The sequence below is a fragment of the Dasypus novemcinctus genome, chromosome 12 (genome assembly GCF_030445035.2).
Source record: "Dasypus novemcinctus isolate mDasNov1 chromosome 12, mDasNov1.1.hap2, whole genome shotgun sequence".
Lineage (NCBI taxonomy): Eukaryota > Metazoa > Chordata > Mammalia > Cingulata > Dasypodidae > Dasypus > Dasypus novemcinctus.
In genome coordinates, this window is record NC_080684.1 from 102,066,853 (window position 1) to 102,093,900 (window position 27,048).

Below are 27,048 nucleotides of genomic sequence, written 5' to 3' on the forward strand. Positions count from 1 at the left end.
CAGAGCTGCAGGGCTGCGCTGAGCGCGGAGGGGAGCAGGGGGGCACAGGCTTGGGCCGCGTGCCACTGCCTTCCCTGTCCCAGCTCCGGACCTGAGGGACCAGGCCGTAAGATCGACCCTGTCCCCCAGCCCTGGCCTGCGCCCCCAGATACCGTGTCCCAGCCCCTGTGGTGAAACCCCTTGGTGCCAGAGGGTGGGTTAGGTGGAGATCCCATGGGCACGAGCTGGCCACTGGGGGCCCAGGGGCCCATCTCAGGGAACTGCCCAGCTGCACAGACCACCAAGCCAGAGTCCTGAGCATCCTCCTTGACACCCCCTTGCCTCCACCCCCACCCTCAGGCACTCCTGCTGCTTCTACACCTGTTCTCCCCATCCCCACCCCTAGCCCACCTCCCCAGCCTGCCCAGCATTCCAGCCGGGTCCTGCCCAGTCTCCTCACCTCCGGTGCCCTTCTCCTCTGATCCCTTTGTCCCGCTGTCCCTGAGTGACTGTTCCCACACGCGGATCTGACCGGGTCATCTTCCAGGGTCTGGCCCTGGCGCACCTGCAGCCTCTTCTCTCTCCACTAGCCCCACGTTGGAAATTTAGAAAGATGTCCCGCATCTCACCTTGGAGGCTTCCCCGTGCATTGCCCCAAACCCAGGCCCAGCCTCCCTCCTGTGATACCAACGACAGAGTTAATGCCCCCACGCCTGCCCCCGTGGAGCCCTGCCTGCTTCCTCGTCCAGCTCCCCTGCGGGTGGAAGGCTCCCCGCGGGCAGGGATGGGGCTTGTCGCTGCACAAGTAGCCTTCCGCAGGCAAGCGTTCCTTCTCTGCTTCCCAAGCCTCATCTGCTCTGCCCCCCTCCCCCACTCTGGACTGAAGCCCCAGATCCAGACGCTGTTCCCAAGCCACACTGGTGATCCTTGGGCCTCCTGCCCGGATGCTGGCACTCCTGCTTGGACCACTGAGGGTGGGAACCCAGGACTCTTCGGCCCCCTTTGGAAGAGATGGAAGGGCCTCTGACAGCCAGGGCACAGCCCTTCTCCAGGGCCACTGAACACTCATAAGGGACATCCGAGGGGTTGTCCACAGAGAGAGGGGCCACATCTAGGCCCGAGGAAAGAGAAAGGCAGACCCTGCCTGCCCCGATGCTAGAGGCAGCCTGTCACGGGAGGTCACCATCGTCGGAAAGCTCTTTCCCGTCCAGCTGTGTGGTCGCTGGGCAGGTGTGAGCACGAGAGGGCTGTGTGTGTAAGGTGTGCGTAGGTGCACAGCGGGTGGGAGCTAGGAGGACTGTGGGGGCATGCGAGTCCTCCACTAAGTACCTGACAGTCTCCAAAGCAAGGCCCTTCCCACCCGGGGAGCTCCTCACCCTCTGGGCCCCTTCTCTCTGTTGATTGCCTTAGGGAAAGACAAAAGGCCCGGATGGACCACGACTTAGCTCCTGCTCCCCCAGAGATGCAGCCGCGTGGAGCCCTGGGCCCGAGGCCCTTCACCCGCAGCCACGTGCTGGGCCGCCCTGCCCACACCTCGAGGCTCCCCGGAGGCGTGTCGCCTCTCATCCCTGTCCTCAGGAAGACCATCCAGCTGGACGCCTTTCCCCGGAGCCACAGCCCACAGGCTTCCAGCCGCCCAGGTCCTGGAGCCAGGGCCCGGAGCATGGGCCCCCAGGAGATTGTCTTTGCCTCAGGGGCTGCCCCAGGCTCCCTGTCTGCCAATGGCCTTGTCCCCAGGAAGCTCAGCTCCATCTCCTTCACGCTGCGTCAGAGCGGCCAGGCGCGGCCCCTGGACCCCCGCGCTTCTCACTGCGAAGAGCTGCCCACCCTGGGCGGGGAGGCTGCCACTCACAGAGAAGGGAGGCTGCTGGCTCCAGGTTCGTCGCCTGCAACCCTGGTGCCAGGGGGCAGGGCCCACTCCCAGGGTCCGGGGAGTCCACGTCTGGCCAAACCCAGCAGGATGCCCACGGCGGAGAAGCCGCTGGTGAGTTCACACCTGGCTCTACCTTTCCAGTCCAGGTTAGCCCAGAGCCCCCCAGGCCCTGCAGGGCCAGGCCCGGCAGGCCAGTGGTACCCTGTCCCACTGACTGCCCACGTGCCTCCCAGAGTTTCCGCAGGTAGGGGCAAGCTGCGGCCCAGAGGTATCCCCAGGCCCCGGTTGCGTCTCCAAAGGGCCGCCCCCCTCACGGGGCCTGTGATGGATTTGGCTCCTCCAGACACAGCAGGGCCAGAGGCAGCCAGGCACTTAGCTACATTGGCCACCACTACAGCCAGGCTGGACAGAGGCGTAGAGGTCCTTCATCAGGATCCCAAGCTGGGCACAGCCACGGACTTGGCTGCAGTGGGCCCAGCCCCGTCAGGCAAAGTCATAAACTTGGCTACAGCAGGCACAACCAAGCCAGGCATGGACATGGATTTGGCCACCCCGGGCCCAGACAAACTGGGCACGGCCTTGGCTACAGAGGGTGCTGCCAAGCGACATACGGTCATGGGGGTGAGTTTGGCAACACCTGTCAAACTGGGCTCGGCCGTGGATTTGGCTGCAGCAGGCATAGCCAAGTCGGATGTGGATTTGGCGAGAGCACATGTGGTCAAGCTGGGCATAACCATGGACTCTCTTGCTTTGGACACAAGCAGTCTGGTCACCCCACAGCCAGCCAATGGGGAGGCCACACTAGGCCATGTCATCAACCTGACTCTATCGGACATTGCCACCTACCAAACCATGCCAAACAGAGGCAAAGACCTCACCCTGGGCCACACTGCAGCAGAAGCAACCACCGATGCAGTGCCAGGGCCTGCCATCCTGGACCGGGCCAGAGAAACCCAAGGTACATGCAGAGGGCTTGGCTGGGGGTGTCCTGGGCTGCTGGAGTGAGTGGGAGGAGAAGGGGCCTGGAGAGGGATCAGGCTCAGAGAAGCTGGGAGATGGCAGGGGAGAGGACTCTAAGGAGAGCTGAATGGGCTGGAGGGCAAAGGGACTGGGGGTCCTGGGGCAGAACACAGCAGGCATACCCTGAACCAGGTCCCAACCTGCCCATCAGAGGTCAGGCTGAGGGAAGCCATCAGAAGGAAGACTTAGCGGTGTTAGTGTATGGAGAAGAACTGATCCTGAGTTCTCCCTTTAGAATCTCCCATGGGTGTTTTTTTGTTCCCTGGAGAGCTGAAATAATCAGGCAACCCATAAGCGAGCCCAGGTTTAAAAGCAAACCTGCTATATGAAAACAGACTAGCCCTTCAAAAGCGGTGATTTGTTTAACAAGAGTCATCACGCAGAGCTAGTGCCTTCACTTGGGACCTTCTAAATTCACTCACACTCAGACCTTTAGGAAGACTGTGGCTTAAAAGATGCCTCACCTGGAAGTCTCTCTCTTGACCCCCCAACTCCCAGCCCTCTCGTCCTGGAAGGTAAGCTGGAGACTTGTATATTGGAATGCCTGCGCAGAACTATAAATAGGCCAACTCTGGGTTGGGAGTTCATTTAGTGGCAGAGAGGCTGCGACTTGCCTGAAGTCATGCAGCTGGTTGGTGGCAGTAAACTGATCGGAACTCAGATCTTGGACTACTTTGGGTGGTCTCATCCCCCAAATTTCAAAGGCTTGAGATTCTGGGATTTGGAAAGACCCTAAGTACAAAGTCTTATTGAACAGATGGAGGAACTAAGGCCAGAGTAGGCAGTGTGCTGGCCGTGGCCTCTTACTAAATCATGGGCAGAGCTAGAGATGATAATTTGTTCTCGAGAATGTTCTCTTTCCATGACATCAAGGATGAATGGAGTCCATAGGTGTCCTGTTGGTGGTTGGGTAACTCATCAGTCATAGCATTAAGGCTTTAGATTGCACAGTGTGTGTTCACTTTCCTTGTTCCGCTGGACCGTTCCACAAGCTTATGGCACCCCTTCAGCGCCCCATTGCTGCTTTCAGACCATTTCCCTTCCATCTCCAGCTAAACTCCACTGCTCCTCCAAGGCTTATGTCACCGGGCTCTATCATCTACCATCCCTCCTCACCACTGTATGCCGTGGTCACACTCCTTCATTCTTTGAGGACTCTAGTCCTTGGCTCAGTTTTCAACTCCCAAACCCTCAGAGATGTCAATGTCCATTGTCTGTGTTCAAAACCCATTAATATTCTTAACATCCATGTTCTCTATCCATCCATGAACTCAAGGCCATGTACCTAACACGTGTATATCTATGTTCACAATCCAACCATGCATGTACTTAACATCTGTGTATACTAGCTATGCGAGTACTCGATCCATGCATTCAATATCCATCTTTCCATCCAGAGACTCAAGTCCATGTACACAACTCATTGGTGTATGCAACATCCATGTACGCAACACATTCATCTACTCAGTGTCCATATTTACAACCCATCCAACAATTTGGTCTTGAAATTGACCTTTACCTTCAAGCCCCCCCAGGCCATGCCACCTCTAAAATCTTCAATATCAGTATCCCACTCTTTGACCACAGCCCTCCATCCTTCCAGTTCTTTCAAGTCCTTACCCGTCAATACCCACACTCTAACCTTGCTTAGCCATCAGTTCCTAGTTGGCTAGGCCCTCCTGGCCTTTCCCAGATCTGTCTACCTGGAATTCAAGATGGATCATCTGAGATACTATCTCACCTGCACCCACAATTCCCTTGGACCTTCATTCTTCTGCCTTACTCACCAGTAAGCCTGCAACCTGGGAACAATGCTCCAGTCTAGATTCTCTGCTCCTCCGTGTGCTGATGAAAATTATACCACTGTTTAGATTGAGGGCTCTAGAAAAGTGCTGACCAATAGAACTTTCAACTTCCTGAGATAATGGAAATGTCCTATACCTGTGCTGTCCAATGCTCTAGCCACTAGCCACTAGCCACAGGTAGCTATTGAGTGCTTGAAATGGGGTTGCTATAATGGAGGAAGTGAATTTCCAATTTCACTTCATTTTAATTAATTTGACTTAAATAGCCACATGATCTCATAGCCTCACATTTCTACTGCACCTCCAGTCCCTCCTACCAGGCCTCTTTAGTTTTTTCTCCCAAGCCCTTACCCCTTCCTCCAGTTGCTCTGCTCCTTCTCTGCCTTCTCACTCATTCATGCCTCCAACCTCATGGAGGAAACTGGGACCACCAGACATGGTCTCTCTCAACCTACCCCCGTCAATAGTCACCCTTTCTCCTCTCCTGAGAGATGAGAGATACCCACAATGTGGACTTTCCCTTGGTTCTCTTCCTATCTCTTCTCTGGTGAGAACCTTGAACTTCTCTCCTGGCTTCCTTCCTTTCTGATTGTAGATAGCTCAAATCTCTCTCATCTCTAAAAAAAAGAGTATTGACCTCAAAACTACCATCGAATCACTGCCTCAACTTTCCATGCAAACATCCTGAAAGTGGCCCCAGTCTCCATTTCTCCACTTCCCACACAGTTCTCACTGGCCTCTGCTCCTACAACAGACACTGCCTTTGATCAGGACACCACTAACCCCCAGTGGTCAAATCCTACGGCCATGTGACATCCTGGGCTCCCTGGGCTCTGGTCACCCTTGTCTTCCACAACCCTCACTCCTGGATCTCTTTGAGCCTCTCTGTTCCTTTTCGCTCCCCTCTGCCTCTGTCCTAGGCTGGTTGCCGGTCCCCTCCCCATCCCACTACACAGTCTGGGGAACCTCAGCTGGGCTCTGGTCTTTCCGGTGTGACCACAGGCCCCCTTCCGCCTTCAGCCCGGCCATCTGTCCTGAAGTGCAGACTTGAGAGCCAGGTGCCTGCTGGACTCGTCCATCTGCACACCTCTTGGGCATGGCCAGAAACGAGCACTTTTCGTCTTACCCTGATTCCTGGCCTCTCTGATCTCCTCTCAGAGGCAGGCACTGCCCTCCGCCCCCCCAGGGACCCACACCTGAAACCTGGCTGTCGTCTTCCTCTCTCTCCTTCCTACCGTCCAGCCCGCCTCCAACCATGCTGATCACACCTCAGTGCTTGTCTGTCTGTCCCCTCCTGTCCGTCCCTGTGCCTCTGCCCTGGGTCACATTCTTTTGTAACCCAGGCCTCAGGGTTGCCCCTAGCTGGGCCTGGTTCAGCGGCCTTCCGCACGGCAGCCACTGGCCTCACACGCTTGAGGGCAGCACCGTCCCTGTCAACATCCCTTGCCTGTCCTGTAAGCCCAGCTCCTCAGCCTGGCTTGCCAGGCCGCTGCCTTCTTCAGCCTCTTGGCTCTACAGTCCTGTCAGGGCTTTAGCCGGCCCGGGGAACTCCCGGATGTCCACCCGCAGCTCTCACCTCCACGCAGAACTGCCCTCCGGCCTTCCCTCCATCCTCCGTGCGCCTAGGAATCTGGGCCGCACTTCCTCCAGGAAGTCCTCGGCATCCTCTCTCCCCTGGGGATGCCCCGGCACCCTGTGCATGCCGCACCTCCTGCACTGGGACAGTCCAGCTTTCTGTCCCCCACGTGCCCCGAGCCCTTTGAGGACAGAGACGCTCCTCCTCGTCCCGGTTCCCCGGGCCGGGCAGCATGCGGTCAATCCCCGCGGACTGAGTGCATGAAACGCGAGGCTCAGGGCCGGTCCCGGGGCTCGCCTCAGGCCGAAGCCCCCCCCCCCCCCGGAATCAGGTCCCCCGAGTCAGGGCACTCCAGGCGCGGAAGCGCGCCGAGGCGGTGCAACCCCGAAAGCACCGCATGACACGCGCGCGCACGGCCGCCCGCAGCTGCCACCGGTGCCCCGTGCCCCCAGCGCGCCCGCCCCAGCCCAGACGGTAAGGGGCCGGGAGAGCGACCAGGGGCAGGGGCCGGGGCTGGGCTGCGGGAAGCTTCCCCGGCCCGGCCCCGCGGGCACGCAGCCCCCGCCACGCTTCCCGCGCCCCCGCAGCCCAGCCCCGGTGCCCGCTCCCGCGGGCGGCCGGGGAGCGCGTGCCGGGCGCGGGCGCCGCGGGGAGGGGGAGGGGCCCTCCGCGGGCCGCCGGGCGCGCGTGTCACGTGGTGCGGGTGGCAGCGGCGGCGGCGGCCTCCGTGCGCGCGGGCAGGGGCAGCGCGGCGCCGAGCGGGCCGAGGCGAGGTCGCGAGCGGGGCGGCGCGGGGCGCAGGGGCGCAGGGGCGCAGGGGCGGGCGGGGCCGCGGGCGGAGAACGCGGAGGGCGAGGCCCGGCTGCAGGGGCCGCTCGGCCCGGGACGAGCCCGCGCCCCGCTCAGCCTCGCAGCCCCCCGGCCTGAGCATCTCCCCGGAGGACCGGAGACAAAGGAGGATTCATGTCCAAAGGTAGGGCGGCCGCCGGGAGGAGGCTGCGGGCCCGGCCGGCGCGGCCCGAGGTGCTACCGGGGGAGGGTGGTCGCGCCGAGGAGCCCACGCGCCGTGACACACGCAACCACGGTGACACACACCCCGAGAGATACGTGCCTGGGGAAATGCACACACGGGGACCCGGGGAGAGACAGAGAGACCCACGGACCCACGAGCCCCCCGAAAGCCCCACGCTGCTGCACGCCCAAACACGCGCACCCATACGCATGCACACTCCGGGCACGGGTACCTGAGACCCTCCACCCAGATCGGAGACCTGGGCGCTGACACATCGACCGTCTTCCCAGACGGCCAGGCAAACACAGAGCCAGGCACCAGCTGGTGGTCTCCAAGGGAGTGTGTTGGCCTCCAGGGGACATGGCCAGGGGAAGCTGGTTCCAGGGCCTGCGCGGCTGCCAGTGGGGAAGCACCGAGATCTTCTGTGGCTCCTCTTCTGGGAGCCCAGGGCTGGAGCTGGGGTGGAATGGCATTGCCTGCGTGGGCGGGGGTGGGATCTTGACGGGCTGCTAGGGGCCAGGGAAGATCCTGAGCCCAGGAGGGAAGAGGGAGCCCGCCCTGAGCCAGGGAGGCAGGTGCTGTTCTGGAACGGTCCCCTCCCCCTGCTGCCACCTTCCCAACAGAGGGGTGGGGTCCCTGGGCCAGACAAAGACAAAGCCATTCATTTGCCTGTCAAAGAAAGCGCCAGGGTCTTTGTGGGGGTGGGGGTGTGCGTTACTGTTGGGCCGCAGAGCTGTGTCAGGAGCACAGTGCCTCCCTGGAACACCCAGGGGCAGGTGGTGGCTCCTGGCAAGAGGATCCCCTCCTCTTTAGGGCCCCTGGGGAAGAGCTGGGAGCTTAGGAGGGGCCCCAAGGACAGGGAGCTGGGGAGGCCTACTTGAGCTGCATCCTCCTGCTGTGCCCATCCTGAGTGCTTCCCCACCTTGGGGAAGCTCCCCTCACCCCTGCCCCAATCCCTGCTCTGTTAGCAGGGTCTGCCCCCCACCCCACCCCATCCCCTTGGTGGCTACACAGCAGCCATTTGCTGGCTGGGGGTCAGTGCTCTGCAAAGGGAGCAGCACCTGGGAGAGGAGAAAGGCGATGGTTCTAAGTGACACCTGCCAGCTGGGTGGCTTCCATTCATTCATTCATTCATTCATTCATAGCTGAGTGCTAATGGTACGCCAGCACACTGGAGGCACAGAGCTAGTAAGACGTGACTGCTTCCCTTCAGAGGGGCAGGGACTTTGTGTATTCAGTGCCTACTGCATGCCAGGTAATTACCAATTGTGTAACCCAGCCAGGTAGGAACCACCCCACTTTTCTGAGGCTCACAGGGTTCACCCAGCCAGAACACGATAGGGTCAGCACTCAAGCCCAGCTCAGCAGCTGTCCCTCTGAGGCTGGTGTGGTGGGACCAGGGCCCCTGGGGTCTGCTATGGAGCCTGGAAGGGCAGAGATCGGCTCTGCAGAATTGACAAGTCAGCATTGTCACCTGCATGGCAGGTCCCTGTGTACTTGTCAGACTCCCTCACTGACTATGAGCCCTCCAGAGCAGGACCTTGTCTGGGGTACAAAAGTGGCGTTTAGTCTTGGGCTTGGCTGGAGTAGGCCCCATTTGATAGCATAAGTAATGACCTGGAAAGAAGGGAGCAAGTGACTATTGTGCTGATGCAGCACAGAGAAGGGGCATCCGAGTCCGGCTGGGAAGCAGGGGCTTTCCTGGGGGTGGAAAGAAGAGTCGGAGATGGCCAGGGGCTAGAGCCAGGGAAGGGTCTTCTAGCAAAGTTGCTTGCCACCCCCCCACCCCTCCTGCAGCCCGTTTGTGGCTACCTGTGGCTGACAAGTGGTTGTTAGCATGGGACTTGCATGCATTTGGCATGTGACTGGTGGTGGTGGGGGACTGACTTGCCAGCATGTGTGCCAACAGCATACACAAGGGGTGCTAAATAAATGCTTGCTGAAAGAATGGAGGTGAAATCCTGCTGCCAGTCTGCTGGAGTCCCTAAAAGTTGCTTGGGAACCTGATGGGCTCCTTCCCTCTGCTCAACCAGGGTCTGTCTTTGGGAGCACCCTGTTAGGGTGCTGCAGTATACAGGCCATGGACAGGACACACACTTATAAGACTACTCACCAAAAACCAAACATACAAAACAACCCAAAACTATAAATAAATGCAAGACTCCTTTTCCAGGTCTGTAAACTGGGACTACGTTCCTGCCCCTCCCCCAACAAGGTGGGTCCCTCATAACACAGGTGGTGGAGCCCAGATGGGATTCAGCTGTAGCAAAGTGAGGGCCATGAAAAGGGCCCGCCTGGGTGAGCAGCCGGGCAGGGATAATGGGGCCGCGGGCCCTGAGGCAGCCGTGCTGAGCGGGGCCCGGGAGCCACGTGCTGGGACGAGTGAGGTGCGGGGGCCAGGCTGCCGAGAGCCAGCTGCTGCAGGGCTGAGCCCGTCGCGCTGCCGCCTGGAGCCGCCTGGCTGGCATCAGCTGTCTGGGAAGCGAGAGCGGGCCATGCCAGGCCCCGGGGAGGTCCTGAGGCCTTCTCAGATGCAGCCGTGGCTGAGACGAGAGGAGAAAGCACTGCTTGCCATCAGCAGAGCGGGTCTCGCCAGTCCCAGCGGAAGGCCCAGATGGTGGAGGAGTCAGAGCAGGGGCCTGGCTGGGTTTGGGGGTGCGGGAGCACGCCTGTCACCGCTTCCTCCTGCCCAGCGGCTGCTCCGTCAGTCCTCCCCGCAAGGCTGGCATTCTTTGGAGGTGGGGAAATCATGAACCACACCGTTCTAGAATAGCAGAGCTGGAAGGGAGCGTGGAGTCCAAAAGCTATGCTTGTGCAATTAACACCTGGCAGCACCTCTCTCTAACAAGGGTTTTTTCCTGCCTGGTTTCATTTCCCTGCAAGGCAAGCTGGTGATCTGGCAAGGGGCAGGGGCCAGGGGCCCTGGGCTGCGGGGCACTGTGCTGTACTTCCCACCACAGCCTGCATCATTCTCCTGTCCATCTTACAGACGAGGGGACAGGCCCGTAGGGGACAGGTGGTTTGCCCGAGTCCACAAAGCTGGCAGGTGGCAGAGCCAGGCTTTGCTCTTCACACGCCCATTCTATGGGTGGGAAATGGAGTTGCCCTGTCCCGTAACCTACCCTGGTAGATGATGGCCTGACAAGGCCCCAGCTTTCTCTTGTGTGTGAACACACCTGTGATGGCCAGATTCAGAGGGACGTTGCCTCCCCTTTCTCCTGCCACCAGTCATCCTGAGGTGTCATGTTAGGCAGGGGACTGTCCCCATCTGGCTTTCATCCCCGCCCCTCTTGTCAAAGGGGAGTCTTAGTCCTCCCACAGATTCAAAACTGTGGCTGGGAGGGTGTCTGCAGCTCCTTGGGGGTACAGACACCCCTGAATTATCAGCTGCACTAGTGGGGCAGAGGGGACACTGTCCAGGAGAGGGGACACCAAGGCTGGGACCCAGGGGTGATACTCGCCTCTGCAGAGAAGGGGTAGCACTGTTTGTGCCTAAGATGTAAAGCACCTGGGGTCCGTTACGCCAGTTGGCAGATGATAGGGACAGGATCGTAAGGGGGTCTTCGCTCTCTTGGGGAGACGGGTCATGGATCCAGGTAACCCCAATAACTCTTAGACCAGTCATTTTTAAGTAGGATGATGTCTCCCAGGGGACGTTTGGCAGTGTCTGGAGGCACTTTGGGTTGTCACATCTGGGGGGCCGCTACAGGTGTAGAGGACAGCCACCCCCACAACAGAGAATCTGCCCCAGGATGTCAGACCTGGATGTTAGACCTACAGGTGTGCTTTGAAGGCGGGCAGTGCATGCCATCCGGATCGTGCGTCTGTTCTCAGGCACGTCTTCTCCCCTTGGGCCGCCTCGGGCTCTTCTCCTGTGAAAGGAGGGGCCTGGGCCCAGTGCCCTGAAGGTCCCTTCCAGCCCTAACTCCAGATGACTCTATAGCAAGAGGGGAGCCCGGCGGCGGCCGGTGACCTGGCTCTCCTCCCTCCCGCCCCTCCCCGCGGGGCCGTGCAGGGCTCCCGGAGGCCAGGACGGACGCAGCCATGTCGGAGCTGGTGCCCGAGCCGCGGCCTAAGCCGGCGGTGCCCGTGAAGCCCGTGGGCATCAACTCCAGCCTGCTGGGCTACGTCGGCATCGACACCATCATCGAGCAGATGCGCAAGAAGACGATGAAGACGGGCTTCGACTTCAACATCATGGTCGTCGGTATGGCGGGCTCCGGGCGCGCCGCACGCGGGACCCCAGACGTTCCCCGGGACGACCCCCACCCCGCCCCACGTCTTCCGGGGAGGCGGTCCTGTTTCTGCTCTTTGTCGAGCTTTCAAGTGTAGGGAGAATTTCCAGGGATCCGAGTAGCATCGCGGCGGCGCGCAGTGTTAGAGCGGGGGTCCTTGGCCTCAGCTCGGGGCCGCGACGGGGATCTGGGCGTCAGCGTTCTTTGCCCCTCCATCTTTCTCCCCCAATCGAATCAGGAAGCCCTGTCGATTTGACCTTGTGAACCTCTCAAGTCTGCCCATCTCCTTGGGCCGAGCTGCCATATCCCTCTGGCCCCTGGGTGGCCCCGGCCCCGGCCCAGTGCTGCTCAGAATGCTCGCCTGCAACCAGATAAAGTTCGAGAAATCATCGGAAAAGTCTTACGATAGAAAACACCAGCTGAACCAAGCAGTGGGCTTAGTGGCAGAGCTAATTTACCTTCTGGCGTAGACTTTTTAGCTCAAGAACCAGCAGCAAATGGTTCATGGTCCCTGGCAGCCAGTCTCCTAACCACACTTTGAATGATACTGGCCCACCCAGTTCTCTCTTTCCTTTCTAGCCTGTAAAATTCACCCAGTCTACTTAAAATCCCTCAGTAATTCTCCTTTAACCTTGGGTAAATTTAAACTCCTGCTCTGGCCTGGTTTCTCGCCTCATCTCATAGTGCTTCCTATCCAGCATTCCTCTCCACACTCCTAAGGGACAGTTCTCCTGGACTTGGTTTGCTCTTTCCTACCTCTGAGCCTTTGCATGTGCTGTTCCCTCTGTCTGGAGCCCCCTCCCCCTTTCTCATGGCTCATTCTAAGTCATCCCTGCAGGTTGCAGCTTAGTTGTCGCTAATTCCTAGAAAAGTCCTCCTAGAACCCAGAGACCGGGTTAGATTCCCTGCTGTAGGCTCTTGCCATGGCGGTGGTTGTCTCCTCCACGGTGGCTGTTGTAATTGTAGTGGTCTGCTGGTGTTTTGGTGGCCCGCACCCTAAACAGACCCTGGAGGGGAAGAAGGATGTCTCATTAATACTCTCCCCGAGTCTATTCATAGCACAGCACTTGGCACTCTGAATGCCTAACGAACAGATGACCTTAGAAAACATCCAGACCAGAAGCGGCGACTACTAGGCACCTGTGGGGGACTTCTCTCCCCACCAGGGCCCGTGGCAGACAGTGCTGCTGTCTGCCCTCAGTCCGCCCCTCTGCAGCCTTTTCAACAAATGATCCAGGTGCCTACAGACAGTTGATCAGCTGGCGTGAGAAATGTACCTCATTTGCCTTCCCTGCTCTCACCCAACCCCCTCCCTCCCCACCATTCTGTGAGTAAAGAAACTAAGGCTCAGAGCCACCCCAAAGGCACCCAGGAAACCAGCACAATTGAGTCTAGAACCGCCGGCTCTAGCCCCCTGGCCTGGTTCTTTTTCCTGAGGCACCACACCTTAGACCAGACTTCTCAAACTTTACTCTCTGTGCGAGTCAGCGGGAAATCCCGTCAAAATGCAGATCCTGAATAGGTCTGGGGCTCTGCATTTCCTACAACACCACTTGTGAATGGCAAGGCTCCCTCATGTGATTCCTGTGCACACGAAAGTTGGAGAAGCCGTGTTCCGAGGAGAGGTTTTCAAGCTCTTTTTCGCTGCAGAACTCCTCCTTGAAATGAGATCTTCTACAGAATTGTGTGTTTAAAACGGGTGAAAAGAGCGCCAGAGTGAATGAAGAGGTGGTTGGGGGCCTGGGGACCGGGGCGCCTGCCTCCCCCTCATCCAGGGTCTGCTCAGGCATTTATCAGCACTAGACAAATGTCAAAACTGCCACCCTCGGCAAACAGAGGTCTCCCCTTTTCCCCTGGTTAGCGCAGCAGGGTTTGGGCCCTTAGGGCCAGGGGCCCCGGGAAGCAGAGAGTATAGAATCCACTTGATGTCCCCCAGGGCTCTTCCGGGGAGCAGGAAGCCAGGTCCACCCACCTGCTCTCCCCCCTCAGGCCCTCCACCCTCCAGTGAGAGGTCAAACAAGGGGCCGGCCTGGCTCACAGCTAAGGGCCTGCTCTAGAATTCTGTAAGCCCCGGGCCAGGTGCTAGCCTCCGGAGGTGGACTTGGAGTGCTCCTCCTTTCTCCTCCTTCTGCTGCCTTGCTGCAGGTCAGAGTGGGCTGGGGAAGTCAACACTGGTCAACACACTCTTCAAATCCCAAGTGAGCCGCAAGGCCTCCAGCTGGAACCGGGAGGAGAAGATTCCCAAGACAGTGGAGATCAAAGCTATTGGGCACGGTGAGGATCAGGCAGGGACTCTCCTGGGCTTGGTTTGGGGGGTCTCTGCCATGAGAATGGGGCTTACTGGGGAATGAGACAGATGAATGGCCAGCTCAAGACCAGAACTGAGTACTAAACTCTGTGGAGCAAGCTCCTTAGGCTGTCAGTTCAGAAGGGGGGCCAGGCACAGACTGGGAAGACGTGGGCCTTGAGCTGGGTGGTGAAGCATGGGGGGGGGGTTTAGACGGGTGGGAGGAAGTAGGGAGGGCACTCTGGGTGCAGGAAACAGTGTGAGCAAGGGTGCCAAGGCAGCCAAGACCCTGAGCTTGACTGTTCGGATACCCGGCCGCCGAGAGGGAAGCCTCCACTCCCTGGCTCGGTGGGCTGCAGGGCTCAGGTCTAGGACCCACCCCTCTGCCTTTTGCTGTTCCTTCCCCTCAGTGATAGAAGAAGGCGGGGTCAAGATGAAGCTGACAGTCATCGACACCCCTGGCTTTGGGGACCAGATCAACAATGAAAACTGGTATGTGTCTGCCCCTGAGATTTCCACACTAGCGACTCTACGAGGACAGTACTGAACGTGGCGCAGGTCCAGGCACCTGGGGACCATCTGTACCTTCTGCGCAGAGGGTAGATCAACACTTGCTGAAGGGTGGGGGAGTGGGTTAGTAAGGTAGCAAGGGAAGAGGCCCAGATGGGGGCCAGTGTGGGGCATAGAGGGGGGAGTGGAGAGGGAATCTCAGCCAGGGGGAGCGGATCTGTCGCAGCTGGCAGCGGGACAGGGCAGACAGAGCAGGTGGGATGGGGCTGCAGATCCAGGTCAGCCTGAAGGCTGTGGTAGAGAGCATGGCCTGAGGGCCAGGAGCGGTAATCCTGGACTAGGAGAGGAGCGGGGAGCAGAGCAGGGAAGGGAGTTCCATAAAGAGAGAGGGGCAGTGGGAAGGCTTGTTCCCTAAAGCTGAGTCAGCGTCCAGCCAATAAGGGGGGAAGTGGACAGATCAGAATACAGGTGGAACAAGCCAGGCAGAGGTTTGCTCCCAAGCTGTAGAGGGGGCCTCCGTGCATCTGTGAGGAAGCCAGGGTGTGCCACAGGCCGGCAGGTCCACCCAACAGCCCAACCAGGGGATGACGGTCTTGAACTTGGAAAGGTAACTGGTTTGCCCACTCCTCTGGTTACACACGTGCTCTATGATGCCAAAAGGTGATAATGGTAGTGATAAGAATTGCTGCGTGAGTGCTCGGTGTGTGCACTGCTGTGTCAGGGGCTTTATGTATGTTTTTAAATTTTTATTTATTTCTCTCCTCCTTCCCCCCCATTGTCTGCTGTGTCCATTTGTTGTGTGTTCTTCTGGGTCTGCTTATATTCTTGTCAGCCGCACCCGGAATCTGCGCCTCTTTTTTTGTTATGTCATCTTGCTGCGTCAGCTCTCCGTGCGTGCGGCGCCACTCCTGGGCAGGCTGCACTTTTCTTGCACTGGGCGGCTCTCCTTATGGGGCGCACTCCTTGCTCGTGGGACTCCCCTACGCGGGGGACACCCCTGCGTGGCAGGGCACTCCTTGCGCGCATCAGCACTGCACATGGGTCAGGAGGCCCTGAGTTTGAACCTCGGACCTCCCATGTGGTGGGCAGGTGCTCTATCTGTTGAGCCAAATGCGCTTCCCTGTATGTTCTTTTAAATTCTCACGGCAACCCTTCCAGGCCCGTCACTCCTCCCATTGTACTTATGAGAAGACTGAGTCCCAGAGAGGAGCAGCGACTCCCTCAGAGCCTCTCGGCTCCTAAGTCCTAGGGGTGGGCTGTCTGGAGTGGGGCGTGGCTCTGCGGCTCCCATAGCCCAGGTGAAGGGCTGGGTCCCTGCAGGCCTGCCCTTGCTAACAAGGAAAGCCAGCCAAGGTGGGCGGGGAGAGGGGAAGCCGGCCAGCAGGTGCACCTGTGAGGCCTAGAGTGTGTCCTAGACCTGCCGGGGGAGGTGGGAGGGGAAAGGGGAGTGGGGGATGGCGACCTGAGCACGCCTGAGAGGAGGCTGCAGGCCCCGTCCTGGTGGTGGAGCCTCCTGCTCTCTTCCCATCCCCAGCTGGGAGCCCATTGAGAAGTACATCAACGAGCAGTATGAGAAGTTCCTGAAGGAGGAGGTGAACATCGCCAGGAAGAAACGCATCCCTGACACGCGCGTCCACTGCTGCCTCTACTTCATCTCCCCGACTGGGCACTCGTACGTTCTCCCCCCGCCCCCAGCGCTGGGTCTTTCCCTGGTTGCGCCATCTTCGCCCATTCCTGACTGGGCCATCAGTGCCCTGACTCAGCTGGGGGGAGAAAGATGGGCCCCATGCCCTTGGGGTTCCCCTGAGCCCGGCGTCAGACTTTCTGGCCCAGGGGGTGGAGCTGACTGACATCAGCCACTGTACTGCTCCTGGGGTCCCAGCCCTATAGCACGGCTGTCCCAGCAGAGAGAAGTTGCTCCATGGGAGCAGAGGGCCCCTCATTTATTCAGCAAACAATTACTTAGTGCCAGGCTTGGTAGGCAGCGAGAAGGGTGGGGTGGGGAGGCAAGGCTGCGGGATTGGGGCTGGTGTTGGGATGTGGGACCCAGCTGTAGGCATTCGGAGGTGCCAGCTCAGCATGGGGAGACAGGCACGGAGAGGTGCAGGCAGGTGACAAGCGGAGAGTGTCGAGGGACTCTGGTGTGCGTAACAGTGGGGGTGGGTGCTGGGAGCAGGCAGAGGTGGGGGTCCATGCAGGCAAGCCAGTGGCCTTCTGCCTGCTGGGCCAGAGTTCAGTTCTTGAGAGGATGGCACAAGCCAGGCAGGCCCCAAATTTTGGAAAAACCAGAGTATTCAGAAGATGCTCAGTGGCAGGGAAGAGGGGACATGGAACAAGAGCCCTGGGCCGGCCTAGGAAGTCAAGAAAAGTCCAGCCCCCCAAACCTGGGTGCCAGGGCAAAGCAGCAGACACCTGCCTTGACCAGCCCCCTGGACTGTAAACCAGAGCCCGATTGGGGCCCCAGAGCCCGGTGGCGCCGAACCTTTAGCCCCGGGGGAGGGACAAGGACCCCAGCGGGATCCCTGCATGGCCTCCGTAGGGGCCAAGGGGGGCCAAGAAATGCCAAGAGGCAGCGTGAGACCCGTACCTGAGCACCCGCGACACGGGACGGATAGGCAGGGATGAATGCCCGTGGCCGTTCCCAGGAGCGGGCACTCCCTAGGCCCAGGTGACCAGACAGGTGTCGTGGAGGAGTGGTTTGGGGCTTAAAGGGAGCTAGGAGTGGGTGGGCACTGAGGAAGGGAGGGGGCTGGCCTTGGCGAGTGGGGCCCGGGCTGCAGGGAGTAGGGGCAGCCTGGAGGCTGTCAGGAGAGCTACCAGCCTCGCGGCCTTGGCTCGATTCCCACCCGGACCGCCAGTCCCAGGGGTGCCCCTGGGGTGCTGGCAGTGGATGGCGCGGCGCCCTCTGGGCTAAGAGGGGAAGAGAAGTGCAGGGGAGGGCAGGGCGGCTCTGACATCCCTGCCTTCTGGCCCCAGCCTGCGACCTCTGGACCTGGAGTTCATGAAACACCTCAGCAAAGTGGTGAACATCATCCCTGTCATTGCCAAGGCCGACACCATGACCCTGGAGGAGAAGTCTGAATTTAAGCAGAGGGTGAGAAGGCACCCCCCTCCCTCCCCGTCCTTTCCTGCCCCTCCCCTGGGTTCAAGCCATCTCCTGGCTCTCCTTCATTCTTCCTTCTGCCCTTTGCTCCACCCTCCGCCATCTCGCCCCACCCCAGCTCCTCCTAAGACCTTAAAAATGCCGGGGCTCCAAGGAGAAGAGCAGTCGGTGCAGCTCAAGGCTGTCTTCTTCCCCCTCCAAACTTACCTGTGAAGACCAACTTTGTGCAAATCACCGTGAACATGAGAAATTGCTCCTAGCTGTTAGCTGCTTGAGGGACTAGACGAATGAGCCTGCTGACCTCCTGCCCTAGAAATGGGGGTGGGGGAATGGCGGTGGTGGTGGGGAATGCAAGAGAAGTTAAAGGATAGTTGCTGCCTTCAAGAAACTGATAATCAAGTAGAACGCTACAGAAGTCCTGGAAGGCTTCCTGGAGGAGGTGAGACTGAGCCAGGCCTTGAAAGCGCCCAGTTAGGGAGGCTTAAGGGGCTCTCTTCCCTGCAAATCAGGAGTAGAACATGCAGCAGCACGCACACCACCCAGGTGGGATCTGGACTCGGCTGTGCAGCTCTCCTGATGCGTGGCCGCCCTGCTTCTCCCCACCTCTAGGTGCGCAAGGAGCTTGAAGTGAACGGCATTGAATTCTACCCCCAGAAGGAATTTGATGAGGATTTGGAGGACAAGACGGAGAATGACAAAATCAGGGTGGGTGTCCGGGGCTCTGCTCCTCCCACAGACACCCCCCTCGATAGCCCTCTAGCCTCCCACCTGCTGCTCCCTCCAGTCTTGCCTGCCCAACCCAGACAAGAGGTTCCCTGGGCAAAGGATGAAAACTCTGGGCCCTGGCCAGGACAACGATCGCACAGAGGGGTTCCCCGCACCCAGAAAGCTGACGTGCCCTTCCATCTCCAGGCCGTGGAAAAATCCGTCTTCTGCCACAGGTCCTGGCCAGACTAGAATACAGGGTGATGGGAAGGGCGGCATGCAGGAAAATCATCAGGCCAGGGTCCGAGGGTGCCATTCTCTGCCTCAGTTTCTCCCTCTAGATGAGTGGCTTATAGGCTCCCCCAAAAGAACCCTTTAATTCAAATTAATTCTTAGAACTCCAATATATAAAACCTGAATACAGAGCTGCTTTGGCTGGTGACTCGAGGTACAGAGCCCTGTCTTCTCAGCAGCTCCAGGTGCCTCTGCAGATCTAAAGGCCCCACGGAAACTGGCTTGGAAATCCTCAGCCTGTGTGATTTCTAACATCCCTCACAATTCTAAAATTCTACAATTTCATGATTCTCTGTCAGAATCCCGGGTTCTAGCCTGGGCTTTTCTAGCAACCCACTCTAACCTGGGACAAATCACTTCATTCCTTTGGTCTGCCACCAATTGTGGAAAATCTAGTAGGAGCCTCTTATCTAATGTAGTTAAGAGACAGGTAATTATTTTGTTAACTGAGAAAGTTGCTTGAAGTGAGAGAATCATTTTAAAAAAATATACACAAACCTTAGATGGTTCACCTTAAGACCATGGATGCTTCTTTGAGAAGTCTTTATTTAATACAAAAGCAACTTACCTTTATCAAATTTTTCTACAACATTCACCTTAATTGTCACCTTCTCACACTCATATGTCCTCAACCTACATAATACTTAATTTATCCAATTGCAATAAGTATGCATTCAAGATAGGTTTGGGGACAGACACAGCTGTGCCTTGATGAACACTCACCTACCTGGTGGAGTTGAAGGGCCTGGACACCAGAAAGTGGCCTTTGGACTCCGGGCCTCCGTCAGCAGGTTTCACAGGGGACAGTGCCCAGTACCAGTGGCTCTGCCCAGTCTGCTGGGTGGGTACTACTTCAAAACGGTTCCATCTGCCCTGGTTAGCGCAGAGTCATTCTAAATGTCGCGCAAAACGCATGTTAGAGCACCCCGGAAGGGATCACGTGCTCTCCAGGTGAAGGAACGCTGACTGAGGCTGACCAGCTAGGAAGCAAGCCGTCAGGGTTTGGACCCTGGACTCCTGACTCCAAGTCAAGTGCTCTTTTCAAGAGATGAGACCCTTGTCCTTGCCACCCGTGGGATCACTGACTGAGCATCAGAAATGCATTTGAGGCCAGAGGCGTGGAACGGAGCGCTGTGCTGTGGGGGGTGACCAGGTGTAGGAGGCTGACTGTGCGCACGTGTCCCCCCCTCCAGCAGGAGAGCATGCCCTTCGCTGTGGTGGGAAGCGACAAGGAGTACCAGGTGAATGGCAAGAGGGTCCTCGGAAGGAAAACTCCCTGGGGGATCATCGAAGGTAATTCCATGCATCTTCTTGAAGACCTGGCTGCTGCTCAATCATCCAACAACCTGGTTAAGCTCCTGTAGGCCAAGACACTGTCCTCGGGCAGACCCTGCCCATAAGAAGCTTACAGTCTAGTTGAGAAGACCAGATTTTCAGGCAGGAAACAGTGAGAGACTTAGACTTGGCATTTAGAGGTGTTTGGGTAGAAGAACAGAGAAAGGTTTTCAGATGAAGTGGGATGTGGTCAGACAGACTGCCCAAGGGTTATTCAGATGTTGCCACTTTGGTTTTTTATGAATGGATGTGGCCTTGGGCAAGTAATAACAATTCTGAAAATGTTCAAAGAATCACTTCAGTGATCTCATTCAGTATAACCCTGTGAAGGGAGCGGGGTAAGTGCAGTTATGCTGGGAATATAAGCCACTGAGCCTGGGGTCTCAGACAGGTCAAGTGTCTTGCCCAAGGTCACAGTACTGGTTAGTGGTGAAACCTGGGTTTCAGACATAGATATTTTGATTTTGAAACGAAGACTCATTCCATTGTATCATGTTTGCTTTCATTTTCCTCTTACCCTCTGCTGGGCTCTTTTTTTCCAGCATTTTCTCATCATCTGCCTTGAGTTGGAATTATTTAGGAGAATGTCTGTCTCACCCATTAGAATGTGAGGCCAGGGGCTTCATGTCTTAATCATCGTTCTGTTCCCACCATCCTTGGCAAGTGCTTTGCAAATAGTAGGTACTCAATCTATGCCTGTTGGATTCAATTTATCATGTGGTGCAAAACCTTTTAATATGGTTTGGTTGATATTGTCTGTGTGTGGTATCTTCAATTAGATTATAAGTGCCTTAAAGATGGGAAGTGTATCTTGGTCCTTGCGGAAGTTTCTTAGACTCCCTCTGTCTTCATTTCCTCACCTGTAAAATGGGATAAATTATAGTCCTTTCAGCTATCATTCCACAGAATCTAGAACAGTATTGTACCCATTGTAGCTGCCTAATAATAAATATTTGTTCAAGGAATGAAATCAAGTACACTGAAATGCCAAGATGAGCAAATCTCCAGTAAGGTGACAAAATGACCTGACCTGTGACTCTCCCCTAAAAGCCACCTGCAGGGTGTTGCTGCATTTATGAAATGACTGCCCATTTTGTTTTGTTTTGTTCTGTTCATAGTGGAAAACCTCAACCACTGTGAGTTTGCCTTGCTTCGAGACTTTGTCATCAGGTAAGAGGCCCACCCCCTGCCCCAGAAGGAAGTTTAATTTATTTGGGTTTGGGAAGCATTGAGTGTGACTTTTCAGATTCATATCCTCAGCTGCTAAGTTTCCCTGACTTTCTGGCCCAGTTCCAGCTCCTATCCTGAAGTCCTGTTGGCTCTCTGGAGTGGGTCCCAGTCATGGGTCCAGTCTCTTCCTGCTCCTAATCACATCCATCTCTCTTTGTACCCCATGTGCCCTTCAGGACCCATCTCCAGGACCTCAAGGAAGTGACACACAACATCCACTATGAGACCTACAGGGCCAAGCGACTCAATGACAATGGCGGCCTTCCCCCTGGGAGCGTGGACACAGAGGACGGCCATGGCAGTAGCCCATGACAGCCTCTTCTCTGTATCAGCCCACATACCTTTCTCACACACACATCCAGCACCACAACCCACCACTTCTTCCTTCCAACTCTGCCCCGCAGGCCTGTCTGGTATTTGTGGAATATCTTGTCTACATGTGTGTGTATGGAGAGGGAGAGAAAGCGTGTGTGTGTGTGTGCGTGTGTGTGTGCAAGGGTCAGGTATTTTCACTGCCCTCCCTGGAAAGTCCCTTATAAGTTTGGTTCCTCCATGACTGTCCATTCTCTGTCTGCTTTCCCCGTGTACCAGGACAAAGCCGTGCGCCTCCCTCAGGAGGACTGGGGGAGGTTCATTGAGAACTGGCGGGAGCAGGTAGCCATAGGCAACTTTGTCATCTCTGAACCCACCCCCAACCCGGGGGCAGAGCTATTTCAACGTGAGGCAGTGGAGCTAGACCTCCGTCCGGGCAGGAAGCACAGGGCTTAGCCCTCCCTGTAAGTTAGGTTAGGCCAGGACTTCCTGGGAGAGCAGAGAAGTAGGCAAGAGCTGGGTTCCTGCAGAAAGGGTTAGTGCCTAGAAGTGAGGAGAGAGCCCCACCCGCGGGGTGAGCCTGCCATCCAAAGGCTGCTGCCTGCCGCTGCCCCCCGCTGCTCCCCACACCTCTAGCTCCCCTCCCCCTGCTTCCAGGGCCACTTGCCTGCTTCTGCTTCCCGCTTTCTCTTGTTTGTCCTTTCTCCCCTTTCTTCATATATTCCAGCCCCTCTCCCTCTCTCCTTCCTCTCTCTGACAACTTTAACTTTCTTGCAGACAAATCCACTTTAGCTTCACTTCTTTATTTAGAATTTATGCCCAGTCTACTTCCAAAAGTGATTTTAGGCCACCTGAAAATAAACCCAGAACCAGAAACCCGGGACAATACAAACTGAGATTGCGAGAGAAGTGAGAACCACAGAGAAGATGGGGGAGAAAGTTGCTGCAGCTGAGAGTTGAAGTTGGCCCTGAGCTTGTGGGCAGCCAAGGCTTGGGAGGGAAGCAGTGATTATGGGGTCCCCCGTGCCTGGTTCAAGGAAGCCACATGTTAGGTAACTGAGACAACCTTTTGGGGCATTAAATTCTAGGAGCACTCATTCTAAACGAGCCTGGAAAACAATAGATGGTGTTTGTCTTTCTCAGCGATTTGGCCTAAGGGAGTTTTTCAGTTACATCATCCTTTTCTCTGTCAGTATTCTCTTCTCTTTAAAGCTGGCTTCTCTGTTGTGCCCTTCTCATAAGTACTCCATTCCCTCTTTCCTTATCCTTTTGTGCTGAAGCTAATTGCTTTTATGTCTATCTGTCTTTCTCTGCTTCCCCACATTGTCTCTGCTTGACTCCTGTAGAATTCCCAACGAGACCGGCAATCATACAGTTAACCCTGCTTTTCCCTTCCACCGTGTATTTTATCAGTATTTCCTCCCTTGATTCATTTTACAAATAAGCTACTCTTTTTCCTTTAGTCTGTAAGATTGCTGAAATTCGGGGCCAGGGATACAATTTAGCCTTAGGAAAAGGAAAACACCTAGTGACACTGTTTACAATAACCTCTAACGGCCTCTGGTCCCATCTCCTGGTCCAACTCTGGGCATCTCACTGGCCCTCTACAAATCCCAGCATTCATAGCCCCTTATCACTCAGGTGCTAGGAAAAAACACAGACCTAAGACTCAAGAGTCAGGGGACCAGGAGGTCAGAGGTGGGGTGATCTGCTCGCCAGCGATGCCAACCCAAGGTCTCGCTCTTTCCTGGAGGCTTACTTACTAACCCAGCCACCCCCCGCCCTCAAAGCTGTTGCCAGGTAGGCACCTGCAGGGTAGTGCAGCAGTATTACAGACCAAAGGCAGGCGCATTTCAGCAGCAGCGGCCTCGGGTGGAGACCTAGGACTTGACTTCTAGGACTAGCAGGGGCCAATGGAGAGGCGAGGGTGGTGGGCGTCGGAGTGCTCGACACCCTTCAGCCATGAGCTCAGCCTCCTCGGAGAAGCTGCTGCAGAGCTCTGCTGCCAGCTGCTGGTCTGCGCACCCTCCACTGTTCTCAAGCCGCGTCCTTCCACCTGGGCCAGCCCACCCCTGCCCCATGGCTCAAAGAAGGCCATTTCAAACGCTGCCTCTCCTCCATTCCACCCTTTTGGGTGCTGTGCTTGTCTGGCCCCCTACCAGACCCCTCCCAGCCCTCAGCAGGTACAAGGGGCTGGCAGCCTCTTTAGGACAGTCACCTCCTCCACGTATCCAAATCACCCCTCTCCTCCCACTGGAGTTCTCGCCAGCACTGCCCTCCTCCATCGCCGGTGCTAGCCGGCCCCAGCCCATCTGTAGGGCGAAAGGGCTCATCAGGAGCTGCTTCTGCCCTTGCCAACCTCCATACCAGCTACTTGTAACCGTCTCCAAGGGAAACGGCATTGCTGCCCATCCATGTCTGCATGAGCTGCTCTTGGGTCCTTTAAAGGGTCAAGAAAGCAACTTCGCTGCTTGCCAGATTCATTGAAGTCAGTTGTGAGCCTCGACGCAGGCCAAGGGTTCTCGTTCATTGCTTACAGGTATTTTTAAGGCTAAGGTCACTACAGGCATGGGGAGCAGGGGCTAGGATCTTATTTTTAAAAATCACCACTGGCGGCTAGCCTGGAGTGTGGTCCTGCGCCCTCCCCGCTCCATAATGTGGCCACTTAGGAAGAGTGGCTTTCCCGAAAAGACATGGCTGAAGTGGGCGCCCTTATCCCCAACCTTAAAAAAAGAACTACGCACACACCCACAAAGCCCAGAAACCCATGAGATGTGAACTCCAGGAAGAAAAAAAACCACCCTTCTGTCCACTTAGCAATAAGAGGGATCTCTTCCCACCTACCCTAACAGCCCACCCCGTTAATGTGAGGAATGAATTAGCCTGGTCACAGATGGCCACTGTAGGCTAACGGAAAAGGAGGGCAAAGGCCCATCAGATGCCATGAATGTTGGCGAACATTGGCTGCAGCTGCCCCAAAGTGTGTCTTTACGGAATCCACTCCCCTTGCCCAGCTCCACCAGGATGCAACTTGCTCAAAGGCTGGTGACTTGTGGGCCATTCACCTACAACCAAGTCCTGATGGAGCAAGAGGCCCAAGCCTAGGGGATGCAAGAATGACCCATTTCTTAAATTTACCAGTCCCAGCCAACCTTTTGGTGACACTATGGCTAAATTTCCCAAGTGAAAACAAGTCAACAGACACAAACAGGTCACGTAAATGTTGCTAGACTTTGTGTTGTACAACTAAACATTGCTGTTTGAACAACTGCCTGTCTTGTGTCTTATTTGTACTCCGTTTCCCTTGGCTGAAGCAGCCACTATATTATCTCACCCATCTGTGGAGGGTGAGGTGGGACCATCTTGGTAAGAAGTAGCCGCAAAGTTAGACATGGGAAATATTTGTGAGGTCAGTTCATCTTCATTTGGCACCTGGTTCACACCACAGTCATAATACCCTGGGGTTTTGTATCCAGGATGAGTGATGGAGCTACCACACTTGACCTTGAGGTTCTGTACAGCCTGCATTCCTCAAAGAAAACATGTTTATTTCCACTCAATTGATTTCCTAGCTTTCCCTCCCCACCCCTACTGCCTAAGGCAATAAACAGTGCCCTGAATCTATGAAAAAACTAAATCCATCTTGTCTGGAGACCTGCCTATTTTACAGTGAATACATTTAAGAGATAAGAATTTAAACTTAAAGCACCAGCTTGTCCTTTTATTTTTGTTGAGCTTCTCTTAACCCAGTCCTTCTCCTGGAGGTGCACATTCCCTCCTGTAGCCAGCAAATAACACAACACTCACCTGACCATTTCTCTGAATTTGAATGTGACAACCATTTAAAATTATGTTTGGGGAAGCGGAGTGGCTCAAGTGAGAAGGCCTTTGCCTACTATGGGAGGACCCGGGTTTGATCCCTGGGGCTTCCTGATGAACAAGAAGAGAAAGCGTGCCTGTGTGGCAAGCCAGTGCCCATGTGGAGAGCCAAGTGCCCGCATGGTGAGCTGAGTGCTCATGTGAGTGCCTGTGTGGTGAGCTAAGTGCCCACGTGGTGAACCAGTGCCCGCACAGCAAGCCGAGTGCTCACACAGCAGGCTGAGTACCTGCATGGTGAGCCAGTGCCTGCACAAAGTGAGTCACACAGTAAGACGATGACATAACAAAAGAGCTGAAGGGGAGAGTCAAGGTGGAGCACAGGAACTGAGGTGGCACAATTGACAGGGAACCTCTCTCCATATCAGAGGTTCCCTCTATCAAATCCTGGTGAGTCCTAGAGGAGAAAGATGAGAAGACAGAGAGAAATAGATAACAGAAAATCACACAGCGAATGGACACAGCAAAACAGCAGGGCAGGGGAGGGCGAGGGGAAAAATATAAAAAATTTTAAAAATGTCCTTTTATACTGATTAGAGTGGACTTACTGGTATTCTACTATAGAACTATTGTTACTCTAGCAATAGAAGAAATTGTATCATTGATGTGGAGACAGTTGCCACAGGAGTTGCCCAGGGCAGGGAGAGGGAAAAAGAGATGTGATGTAGGGGCATTTTCAGGACCTGAAGTTGTACTGAATGATATTGCAGAGACAGATGCAGGACATTATGTATCCTGCTATAACCTACTGAATAGACTGGGGGAGAGTGTAAACTACAATATAAACTGTAATCCATGCCATGTAGCAGTGCTCCAAAATGTATTCATCAAATGCAATGAATGTGACACAATGATGAAAGAGGTTGTTGATGTGAGAGGAGTGGGGGGTATGAGGAGTGGGATATGTGGAACCTCATATTTTTTAATGTAACATTTTGTGTGATCTATCTATTAAAAAAAAGACAATTAAAAAATGTGCTTAAAAAATGTCCTTTTAAAAAAATTATGTTTGGTGCTTCAATATTCTGTGGGCTGAGCTCAAGGTCAAGATGAACTGTGGGAAGTGGTTTGGTGGGGTCAAGACTAGAGGGAGATTAGTCGACTAGAGGTGGTTCAAGTAAAAGTGAGGGTGGGGACTAGAGTGCCAAGGGGACACCACAGATGGAGTGGGAAGATGTGAGTGCCCAGAACAGTTTGGTTAACATAGCGTCACAGCCAAAAGAAATGCAAGAGTCCTTCTAGCCAAAGCCTTCAATACAGTTGTGGAGAGACAAGTCCAGAGAGTACAATCATCTCACCCAGGGATGATGCTTAGTTTCCAAGGTGGACAGGGACTGGCTCTCAGGGGCCGTTTCACTGCTTCACACCATCCTTACTGTATTTCATCTCCTCTCATAAGTAGTGTAAATCGCTTTTTTTTTTTTTAAACATCCCTGAAATTAGGATACATCTTAAAATTGACGGCATGGTGGTTTATTTGGAAGCTTTTTTTTTTCTTAGCCTTAGCGGTAGCTCAAAAGATGGTATACCTTACAATGGACAGCGTCCTAAATTCAATGAAATGCAATAAGATACCAACATTCCTGTGGATGAAGACCTCTGGTGCCATTTGAATGACTTCTGGAGCTATCTGTGAGGTGTAACCGAAGTAAAAAGAAGTTTAGCATTTTAGGCCTCGAAGCCTTTGGCACTGGATTCTCAGAATCACCCTTTGGAGGAGGAAGGGCAGGTGCCACCCGCTCCTGGGGGCAACTGCCAGCGTTAGCCTGCAGGGGCGTGTCCCAGCCCTGGCCCCGCCTCGTCCTCTGACCGCCCCCCTCACGTGACCACCCCCGTCGCTCACTCGCTCCCGGCCCTTGCGCCATAATCTCCGCCCTCCCCTTCCGAGCCCCGCCC

At 55.9% G+C, this 27,048-nt stretch overlaps 1 protein-coding gene across 6 annotated transcripts; it reads left to right on the forward strand.

The window, feature by feature from the left end:
- The first annotated feature begins 1,408 nt into the window (after window positions 1-1,408).
- On the forward strand, window positions 1,409-24,545 carry SEPTIN3 (septin 3). Of its 6 annotated transcripts, XM_071219071.1 has the most exons (11): window positions 6,994-7,072; window positions 7,160-7,226; window positions 11,281-11,472; window positions 13,646-13,774; window positions 14,198-14,279; window positions 15,832-15,969; window positions 17,274-17,391; window positions 18,010-18,105; window positions 19,593-19,692; window positions 20,853-20,904; window positions 21,141-24,545. In XM_071219071.1, exons 2-11 carry the CDS (start codon window positions 7,217-7,219, stop codon window positions 21,274-21,276), a joined length of 1,053 nt encoding a protein of 350 aa, XP_071075172.1. In that variant the 5' UTR covers window positions 6,994-7,072; window positions 7,160-7,216; the 3' UTR covers window positions 21,277-24,545. The 6 variants fall into 6 exon arrangements, with proteins under 6 accessions (XP_004463520.2, XP_058164829.1, XP_058164828.1 ...); XM_004463463.4 differs by lacking the exons at window positions 6,994-7,072; window positions 7,160-7,226 and adding an exon at window positions 1,409-2,810; XM_058308846.2 differs by lacking the exons at window positions 6,994-7,072; window positions 7,160-7,226 and adding an exon at window positions 6,510-6,727.
- The last annotated feature ends 2,503 nt before the right edge of the window (window positions 24,546-27,048 follow it).